A 10,900-nucleotide genomic window follows, 5' to 3' on the forward strand; every position below is an offset into this window, starting at 1 on the left:
AGCTGCGACTCGAGCGAGCCCACCAGATCGCTCACCACTTTCTCGTCCACCTCGCTGTTGAAGAAGACCTCGTCCAGCAGATCCGAGCCCGCCGCCATCTTTCCTCCTCGCCGCCGCCGCCGCCGCCGCTCGGCCGAGCGCGCCTGGGCAGGAGGAGGTTCCAAGCGGGGCGCGGGGCGGGCGGGGGGCGGTGCGCGGGGCGGGCGGGGGCGCGGCGCGCAGGGAGGGGGGAGGGGCGGCCTACAGCGCAGGCGCGCCGACTCGCACCGCCCCCGCCCGCACCCCTGTGGCCTGTGATTGGCTGCGGCTGGCTCTTAAAAGACGCGGCCAATGGCTGCGAGCGCCAGAGGCCCGGGAGCAGGCGAGGTGCTGGGTGCTGGTCGGCTGTTGGAGCGTGGGTGGGAATGGCAGCGGAGCCGGGAGAGCGGCGGCGCTCGGCGCCGGGTGGGTCGCGGCAGCCGGCTGCGGGGTTCGCCCTTTGTCTGCACCCTTCCAAAATGGCTGCGGCCAGGGCGGGCGGCGACAGCTGCGCGAGCGCTCCCGGGGCCCCGGCGGTCAGTGAGGAGCTTGAGTCCTGGCACGAAGACGCTTTCGGGGCGGAGAGGTGCGCAGAGGACGCCGCGGACGCGACGGGTCAGCTCGCCTGACTTACAGCGGTTAGTACGAGGACCGTGCACACCCCGGGCGAAGCTGGACATCCGGAAGCTGATTTGTTCTTTATTTACTTTTCTCGTGGGGGAGGGGGTAGTAAATCCTCTAAACTGATGCTTGCAAGCACTTCGTGGGAACAATTTCGTTACCGTTTCTCCCCTTTCTTCCTGGGTGTTTTCTTAACCAAAAGACCGTCTTATTGGACGTTGCTATGGATTTTGTCTTCCCGTTTTTTTTGAAAAGGCCGAAAAACAAATTCCAGATGGTAAAGCTTCTTGATGGGACCTCACTACAACTGACCCTCCCAGAATCATCGTCACTTCTGAAGAAAGACTTGCCACAGTCTGCACAGATCTAGCACTGCAGAATGAGGAATCTGACATTTGACATTGTAAATTTTTTTTCCCCTTTGGTGCCTTGAAAGAGACGATTCCCACCAGCCCGTACTACCTATACACACCATCCCTGCACTTGAGAGATGAAGGCAGGAGGATGAGGAGTTCAGCCTTTGTTATGTATTTAGTTGGAGGCCAGCCTGGGGTCTGGTCAGACCCTGTATCAAAAAGGTGAGGTGAGGACTCTTCTCTCAAAGCAGAGTATAACTCTCAGCCTGTGTGCTGATTCTATCCCAGCCTTTTAAACTAAATGAGTTATATAACTACTATACAAACCCCACCCTACCCCAGCTGTTCTCTAAGCAATAGTCTACCTAAGGAACTGTGCACATCGAAGCCAGAAAAAAAAAAAAAAAAACGGTGCCCTCACTTGCAAAGTGTGCTTGCGAATCCTTAAACAATAGAAATTTTGTACTTGAACATTAGTCTCCAGGTTTGGGAAGTCAGTAAAAAGAGACAGTGAGGAAACAGGTTGGCTGGTACAAGCCAGTATAGGCTTGACGTGAGGAACAGAAATTCACGTTTGTAAATAAAACCCAAGAGTCTTCTTTTGACGAAGGAGAACAAACTCAGGGTCAAGAACATCCTTAGCGAGTGGGACACCACTTAGTGACAGCCCCCAGCCCCAATATGGAATTTTTCACTCTTGATGATGATTTGAAGATTTTCAAGTGGACCAGATAATCAGCAAGTTCTTGCTAGTTCACTTAATGCTGGTTAATGGGAACTACCAGTTAGGTGTACAGCAGCCTGTACCCCGAAACCCTTAGGTGACAGGGAACAAAACAATGGAACACCTATAGCAAAGCCCAGGCTCTGGAGCTCACAGGCCCTCTGGTGACTGGTGATTCCCAGTGCCACACCCCTACCCTGCATGTCCATTGCTGCCGTGGTACTAAGATCTTTCCTGAGGGCAAGCATTGTCCTCTCCATAGGCCCATCAGGATGTGTCTCCAGTGTGGTCCCAAGCCTTTTCAAGGGGACAAAGCCTTCTTTCAACCCTAAGCATCTGTTGATAACACTTACAGCCCCTGAACCACCAAGAGTTAAGTTACAGATGTAGAGCTTAGGGTCTGTGCCCACCAACACCTTCATTCCTTACTGCAGAGCCCAGTATGGGAGCCACAGTTCAGGCAGCTGTTTTCAAGGACACTGCCCTTAAGACTGAAGTGGGCGGAGCCAAAAAGTCCTCCCCTCCTCAAAATCTATATGCAAGGGCCAGTAGACACTATTAGGGTCTTAACCTTTGTTACTCTGGAGACTAAAGGACAAATTTTTTTTAACTGTCTCTCCCTTTGATAGGGTGCCACAGGCCATTATGACTTCCGTAGTTTGAAGCTGAAAATTCCAGAACTGGCATTAAAAGAGAAAAGGACGAGTCATTCAGTATGAAGTATAAAACACCTCATTTTGTAGAAGCAGAGGACAACTTTTAGGAGTAGGTTCTGGCCAACATAGGCTCAAGGGATCAAATTTATATTGGGCTAATATCACAATTACTTTTGTCTGCTTAGTCATCTCACCAGCTCCATAAGATGTTTGTTTAATTAAAAAAAAAAAAGTAAATTTTTAAGAAAGGCACAGCAGAGGGGATAAGGAGATGGCTCACTTGCTGAAGTGACAGAATATGAGTTGAATCCCGCCCACATGAAAATGCTGGGTGTAGCAGCATACATCTGTAATCCCAACTATGAAGAGGGGGACTCACAGTATCCCTGGGTCCCACTGGCCCAGATAGTGCAGTGAAATACCCTGTCTCAAAAGATAAGAATGACTGAGGAATACACCTGTATACCTGATACTGACCTATAACCTCCATGCACGTGCACATACCACACATGGTGTTGGGGGTGGGGGGGGTGCACTAGATGGTAGCTGGAGACCTTGAGCTGGTTCCCGCTTCTGGGTGATTGTGTCAGGCTCCCTTGCCTTGCGGTGGCTTCAGCCATCTCCGGCCTCACCTGCCTGTGGTCTCTCCTCTATTTTGTTTTGACACAGTGTCTTGCTGTGTTGCACATGCTAGCCTTGATAGGCTCCTTCCATCCTGTCAGCCTTTCACATAGCTGGTACCTCTCATCTTCAAATGATGCCAGTCCCTGGATTTGGGACCTACCAGATTCCAAGATGATTTTGAAAGGTTTTTTAACACACTACGACTGCAAAGATAATCTCCTCCAGAGGAGTTTATTTGTGTTATGGGTGGGTGTGAGTTGGGAGAAGGGTCATTCATTATTCAACCCTCTACACCAGTGTGTCCCTGTAAGAAGAGAAAAGCCTTGAAAAAGCCAGAAGGCATTCGTTGGCCTATCCAGTCTCTCATGCTTATACAAAAGCCTGAGGCAGCTGGAGTAGAATACAGGCTGGAAGCATCTGGAACAGAGTCCAGTTGCTGCCCTGCATGCCCAAGAAAGTAACAGCATTCAAGTATGCCTATTCAAGACTCCTTTGCTTGGGAGCAGGCTTGGGTGGCCACCAATCTTAGGACTAATGCATTGAGTACCCTCTGCAAGACCAAGTTCATGGCTGGATCTCACTCTTGGTAAGGGTAGAAAGCCAAGTCTCGGACACTAAGTTGCTGGGCACTGGTGGCACTCTTCTCATGCCTAGGTTAACCATCCTTCTGTCCACATGTCATACACAAATAGACATCATGGGTCTGGTGCCTGCTCCTGCCTTCTCCTTCTGAAACTGACCCTGGTCTCCAGAGCCAGCTGTCTACAAAACTCCAGAATGACTCATGACAACATTCTCTTGGCTGACTCCCACAAAGGACTAACTATAGCTGTGTGACCGGGTTTACAGTTCAGCTCAGAGGAGCTCACTCAGAGTGCATGAGGGAGCCTAGCCCGACAGCATGCCTGCACCTGCCTTCCTGAGCCTCCACCTCCCCTGAGTGCTTCATCATCAGCCTCACTTCCAGAGAAAGCTGGCCATACCTCCTGCTGGGTGCAGTGGGGCTCTGCTCTGCCCCCCATTCAGCTCACATGTCCAGTTTGTAACATCCTATCTCAATCTGGAACAGAGAATAGTGGTACACACATATAATCCCAGCACTTCAGAGGTGGAGACAGGAATTGTTCAAGGCCAGCTTAGGCTATATAGTAGTGTGGAGAGCAGCTGGTCCACATAAAACTCTGTCTCGAAAGATAAATAAAAAATAAACAACAATTAAAACAAACCCCAGCAAACCTCAACTCACATCCCTGAAAACTTTGTGCCATTACATGTTGAATGGTCATATTCAAGGCTTGGTGGGGAGCCACTAAGTTCAAGGCACAGTCCAGGCCACTTAAGCAGATAGTGAGATCCCTATGTCACTGAGGATACACCCTAAAAAGAGGGTGGAGCCCAGCACACTTTTCGCCTCGCTGTGACAGTGACAAAAGAGCCTCATTGAGGAAAAGCTTACTCAGGTGCAGCATGCCAGAGAAGACATGACAGGAGAACAGCCCGTAGATTGCAGCGTCAGGAGCTTGAGAATGCCTGTAACCCACAAGACAGGAAGCAAGGCCTGGCTGCCATACTTCAAGGTCTACCCTCTGAGCATCCTCTTTCATCCACCTAGACCCCCACCTCCTACAGGCATCAGCAGCTGGGGACCAACTGATCAAACGGTTGACCACTTAGAATGTGAAATACAAGTTGAGTGGTGACACGGCTTGAATCCCAGCAGAGGCAGGCAGACAGCCAAGGGCACACAGAGAACCCAGTTACACGTAAAATAAAAACTACCTCAGTATGAAATGAATGAAAAACATGAGACCTGTAGTCGGATAGTCTTAAACATAACTGAGGTATTTTGAAGAGCAGGGGAGATGCCTCAGTGGCCAGGTGCTTATCATGCAAGCCTGAGCCAGAGTTCAGATCTGCACAGCTTCTGTAAAAGGCAGGCAGATGTGGCAGCCACCTGTAACCCCAACACTCAGGAGGGAGACTAGATTCCCAGATCAAGCTGGCTAACTAGCTGGAATTGGTGAGCTCTGGGTTCGTCAAGACAGACTGCCTGCTTCGGTGAATGAAATGGGAGGCAATCAAGGAAAACACGACAGACATCAACCTCAGGCCTGCACACGCATGCAAACATTGACACTGCACACAGAGTAGATACCTAGAGGAATGTACCAAATTAAAGAATGAGAAGTCTCGACATTGTAAAAATGCCATTTCTCCCCAGTATCAGCTACAGACTTGGTGGGAAATGCAGTTTAAACCCCAATTGTTTTGCTTTTTTTTTTTTTTTTAATCACTGATCACAAAAGTTGACAAGCTGGGCTTGTGTTTCCCACATGGCAAGACTAACTCTCCCTTGGGTCATACCTCAAACTCTGGGTGAGATGATATTAACATTTGCCCAGCTTTCCAGAGCACGACTTCAGGTGCAGGTTCTGGAAAGGGCCAGCACAGGACAGGGACCTGTGCCTGGAGATCCGCTAAGGTCAGAGCATGGTCCAGGCCACTTAGGCAGAAAGAAACTCCAAAGATCTGGATGTCAAAGCTGGGTGTCACCCCTCTTCTGAAGGTACAGGGCATTCTAGAAAAGAAAAAGCTTGAGAAGGGGAGATAGAGTTGGGCTTACAAGTGTTGCCTCCGTCTCCAGTTGGACTCTGAGCCATGTACTGGGGAGATTCAAAACAGCATAGCTCAGAATAAGACATAAGAGGAGATAATAAACAGCTGTCCAAGTGACAAATGAGGACTTGGGTCTCAGTCCCTCAAGTCAGCCATCAGGGTACCAAAGTAATATTATCCTAAAGTAGAGGTGGAACGCACACCTTTAATCCCAGCACTCAGGAGGCAGAGGCCGGGAGATCTCTGAGTTTGAGGCCAGGCTGCTCTACAGAGTGAGCTCCAGGCTGGCCAGAACTGCACCGAGAAATCCTGTCTCAAAGAAAATGTTTAAATAAATTTAAAAATCATCCATTCTCAACAGAAGTAAGGAAATTAACCTGATGGGATTAGTATGTAAGGATTATAAAGTAGCTGTGGGCTATGGAGATGGCTCCGTAAAATGTTTTCCTTGCAAGCGTGAGGGCCAGAGTTTCATCCCCAACAAAAAAATTCAAGCTGGGTCTGGTGGTTCATCCTTTTTTTTTTTTTTTTTTTTTGAGACAGGGTTTCTCTGTGTAGTCCTGGCTGTCCTGGAACTCACTCTGTAGACCAGGTTGGCCTTGAACTCAGAAATCCTCCTGCCTCTGCCTCCCAAGTGCTGGGATTAGTGGTTCATGCTTTTAATACCAGCATCCAGAGACAGGTAAATTGCTAGGAGTTTGAGGCCAGCCAGAACTGCATAATAAAACTTTGTTTCAAGAACAAAAGAATAATTTTTTAATTCTAAAAATAAATAAATAAACTCATGATCCAGTTCTGGGGAATTAGAGACAGGGAGATCCTTGGGGCTCTCAGGCCAGTCAGCCTAGCTCATATTTTTTAGATGAGTGAGAGACCCTGTCTTAGAAAAAGACAGACTGAAAGAGGTCAGTGGGTTAGAGTGCTTGCTATGCAGGTATGAGAATCTGCGTTTGGATCCCAGCAGCCATGTAGAAAGGCCAGGCATGACTCCATACACACCTGTACTGCAGTGCTTTGAGGAACAAAGACAAGGAGATGGCCTGTGACCTGCCTGAGAAGATCCAGGTCTAGTGACACATGCAGTCTCAAACACAAAGTCCTTTGTCCTCTGCACACCTGTGCATGTAACTGTGCATATCACACACGCATGCATGCATGCAAAAAGCAAAAGCAAAGAAACTGTCCTGAAGAACTCCTGAAGTTGTCCTCTGGCCTGCATGTGTGTACATACACACACATGTGAACATACTCCCCTACACACACACAAACACATTTTTTTAAATATTTAAAAGCTAGACAGTACCTAAGGAATGCCTGGAGTCGTCCTCTGTCACACCCCTACACAAATATGAACACAAATAAAATTGAAATATAAGACAACTACTAGAGCAATAATATCTGGCATAAAGAAAAATAGGCTTTCAACCAATGAAACATTTCTTTCGCAACATAACTAGAAACTGTTTTAAGTTTATATTCTGGAACTGAGATAAAACTCAATGATTGGGCCATGAATTGATAGAACTCATCAAATCTGAAACAGAGAGGTGAGAAGTTGGGGCAATGTGCCAATGTCTATGTGTGCGTTGCTGTGTGACAGTGTTTATGTGTAACAGTGTCTGTGTGCATTGCTGTGTGACAATGTCTGTGTGCGCATTACTGCGTGACAGTGTCTGTCTGTGTATTACTGGAATTACAGAGAAAACAGAAAGAGAGGGGGAGAGCCCTGGAGGGAATCATGACTGGGATTCTGTCTAGTGAGAGATACACACTTACATTTTTATAAATTCTCTGAACTCCCACAAGAATAAACTCACAGGAAAGTAGAGGTATGTGCAATGTGGTCAGATATATACCTGATCTGCATACCAAGTGCCAGGCCACTGAGGACTCCACAGTGAGACCTATCTCGAAAGAACAAAAATAAAGTGTTGGAAAGATGCCTGTCGACCAATTTAGATATATCAGACCTTTTAAGAGTGAGAGTAAAGTTGGCCCTGGTGGCACTGACCTGGAATCCCAGTTTAATCAGGCTCAGGCAGGAGGGAGGCCATAAGTTCAAGCCTGGACAACTTAGTAAGACTATCAAAATAAAAGGCAAGAATGGGGCTTAGAAGTAAAGCACTCACCCAATGTGTTCCATCCTCAATACTGGAGAATAAGGCTAAGTCAAGATATTTTCATGTAAAATTAAGAGAACTCACCACCAGCAGACCCCAAAACACCACAGGAGACTGTTTAGACTGAAGGGATACCAGACACAAATTTGGTGACCAGAAAAAAAAAATTAAAAGTCTCAGAAATGCTTGAATATTAGAATAAGCAAAAAAACGACTCATTTTCTCCTCATTCCTTTGAAATGCACATGCCTTTTTAATGCAAAATCAGCAGCAGTGATTTTGATCACAGCAGTGATCAGAATTGTGGCAATTTTACAGCAATGATACAACATGTCTATAATAAAAAGTGGTCCTACAATACTCAAGTGCTCGTGCCTGTGACAAGCAGCCACTGATGACAATGGGCATCAGTTCACACGTCAGCAGCATTTCAGGGAGACAGCTCAGCACTGCTGTCAGCAGCCTGAAGAATCCCACCCCCTTAGGAACGTCCCTTTGAGTAAAAGCTAGAGAGCCTTGGCCATCAGTGAAGGAAAGAATGTCAGGGCCAGATAGCTTCTGGCAAAGTTATCAGGTGTGGGTTTCATTAAGTATTTAGACCCAGAGACATATAGGAAAAAGTACAGTACACACCAAAGACGTGGCTGCAGGCTTCTGCAGTTGTGTTTGAATGTGTGTGTGTGTGTGTGTGTTTTATACACATGCCACAGTGCACAAGTGAAAGTCAGAGGACATCTAGGGATGGAACACATGAGAGAGAGGGGGGGGGGCCAGGGAGAGAGAAAGGGGGGCACAAGAAAGAGAGTGCCAAATGTAATAAAAATGTTTTAAAATTTGTTTTCAGAGCTGGAGAGATAGCTCAGCAGTAAAGAGCACATACTGGGCTTTCAGAGGACTAGAGTTCAGCTCCCCAGCACCTAAGTTGGGTGGGTGGTTCACAACCTCCTGTAACTCCAGCTCCAGAGGCTTTGACCCCCCCTCTTCCAGCCTCCCTGGGAACCTGCACACATCCCCACATTTACAAAATAGAAGTAAAATGAAATTTTTAAAATAGTTCGTGTAAGGCGGCTTTATGAGCCTTGCTGCTTAGACTTGGGGACTAGGGGAGCATTAGCCTTTAAGCTGCAGGGCACACACATTCTCACCCAGTGGGAACACAGTGTGCTATTTTTGTTATGTTTAAGATGTCTCTAGGACAGGCACGGTCTCTGCAGTTTTAAGTTTACCAGCTGCTTCTCTCGGCAGCAGGAAATGCAAACTGGGTCCCAGGGTAGGGCCTCTTTCACTCAGTTGCCTTTATTTTTTGGTCTTTCTATGCTGCCTCACCCACTTTCAAAATCTCTCTCTCTCTCTCTCTCTCTCTCTCTCTCTCTCTGTATGTGTCTTTGTGCTCAAGTGTGTGCGTGCATGTGCACAGGTGGGGGAGGGGCTCTTGTTCTGTGGCATCCATGTGTGAGTGAGGTCAGGACAATCTCTGTTTGCTTAGGACCCCCTGACTGGGGTCAGAAGTCCCACCCTATTCTCTTCTGCCCAGCTATAGGCTGAATCAGCTCTTTGTTAATCAATTAAAGATGATGGAAAAGAATTTCTACACATCACTGAGACAGACATGAGATTTTCCAAATATCATGACAGTGGCAACATCTGGACTGCAAGCAAGTCTCTGGGCACAGCAATCAGCATCTGAATACACAGTGCATGAAAACAGCCCCCAACAGAACCACAAAGATGGCAAGTGTAAGGTGGTCATCTGGTTAACTAACCTTATTCAATCATTCTGTGACCTCCTAAGAACATGCAATTATTATTTAACAATTAAAAATACAATAATAGAATTTTAGATGCTTAACATAGCCAGAATTTTTCTACTTTTCTTGTGTGGGAGCAGGGGATCAATACGGGACCTTACCTATCTCATGACTCTACCGCTGTGTTGAACTGCTACCATGAAGGTGATAAACTTTCTGTATATTTTATCACAGTTATGTATTTTGGAGGGTTGTGTATGTGTTATGTCCGTTATGTGAGATGTGACTGAATGTGCACCTGTCTGTGGGTGTTTGCAAGTTGAGGCCCAATGTTGACAACAGGTGCCTATCCTTGATCACTTTCTTTTTTTTTTTTTTTTTTGGGGGGTTTTCGAGACAGGGTTTCTCTGTGTAGCCCTGGCTATCCTGGAACTCACTCTGTAGACCAGGGTGGCCTCGAACTCAGAAATCCGCCTGTCTCTGCCTCCCAAGTGCTGGGATTAAAGTCGTGCGCCACCACCGCCCGGCCCTTGATCACTTTCTACATGTTTTTATTTTTTTAAATATCCTTTGTCCTGGGTATACAGATATTTTGCCTGCATGCATATCTGGGTACCATGTGCATGCTGGGTACCCATAGAGGTAAGAAGAGAGCATTGGATCCCTGGAACCAGAGTTATGGACAGTTATGAGCTGCCAGGTATGTTCTAGGAATCCACCTGGGTCATTTGTAAGAACAAATGCTCCTAACCACTGAGCCATCTCTCCACCCCTCCACGTTTGTTTGTTTGTTTGTTTGTTTGTTTGTTTCTGAGAAAGTGTCTCTCACTAAACCTGATGCTCAGCCCTTTGAGTAGGGAAGGCTGACCAGCCCGTGAGCTTTAGTGATCTAACTTTTTTTTTCCCCCAACCCAAGACTAGGATTGCAGATACTGGCCACTTTGCCAGGCTTTTTAAGTGGGATTTGGTCCACTCTCAGTTCTCATGCTTGCATGGCCAGCAGTTTGTCAACTGAGTCATCACCACAGCCACAATTTTAGCAGTTTTAAAGAATTATAAAATAGCATTCCAGCCATGGAAACAGGTAGGCTGACTAAGCACAGGCCTTCACCTCTCTCTTGGCTCTTCCAGTTTCCCAGTTCAGTTACAACCTTCAGCTGCAACCTTCTGTTACAACCACCACCACCTCACCTCCAGTGAATCACACAGACCTTTCCTTCCTAATTTACCACTTGCACTTGTGTGTGTGTGTGTGTCCATGCACATACACCATGCTTTATGGCAGCCTTCAGCTCCAGCTGGCACTGTCTGGGAACCTTTTAGGCCACCCTAGCCATCAAAGCAAACAATCTAACTGCAGATCCCCCTGCTCCTCCAAATTCAACCCCCATCCTCATCCCTAGTTTTGTAACATACC

General features: G+C 47.2%; 1 protein-coding gene and 1 long non-coding RNA gene across 2 annotated transcripts in view; one reads left to right on the forward strand and one right to left on the reverse strand.

Moving 5' to 3' along the window:
• Positions 1–98, reverse strand: part of Taf4 (TATA-box binding protein associated factor 4) — a 60,309-nt gene extending 60,211 nt beyond the window's left edge. The window contains exon 1 of the mRNA XM_028774068.1: positions 24–98. Within this exon, the coding sequence (XP_028629901.1) occupies positions 24–98 (75 nt within the window). The remainder of the gene's footprint in view (positions 1–23) is intronic.
• Positions 99–316: 218 nt separating this feature from the next.
• LOC114626673 lies at positions 317–2,593 on the forward strand. The gene is made up of 3 exons (XR_003712272.1): positions 317–656; positions 895–1,890; positions 2,026–2,593. It is a non-coding gene; the product is annotated as an uncharacterized LOC114626673 (long non-coding RNA).
• The last annotated feature ends 8,307 nt before the right edge of the window (positions 2,594–10,900 follow it).

Source organism: Grammomys surdaster, unplaced genomic scaffold (assembly GCF_004785775.1).
Source record: "Grammomys surdaster isolate TR1022 unplaced genomic scaffold, NIH_TR_1.0 238, whole genome shotgun sequence".
NCBI classification, from domain to species: domain Eukaryota; kingdom Metazoa; phylum Chordata; class Mammalia; order Rodentia; family Muridae; genus Grammomys; species Grammomys surdaster.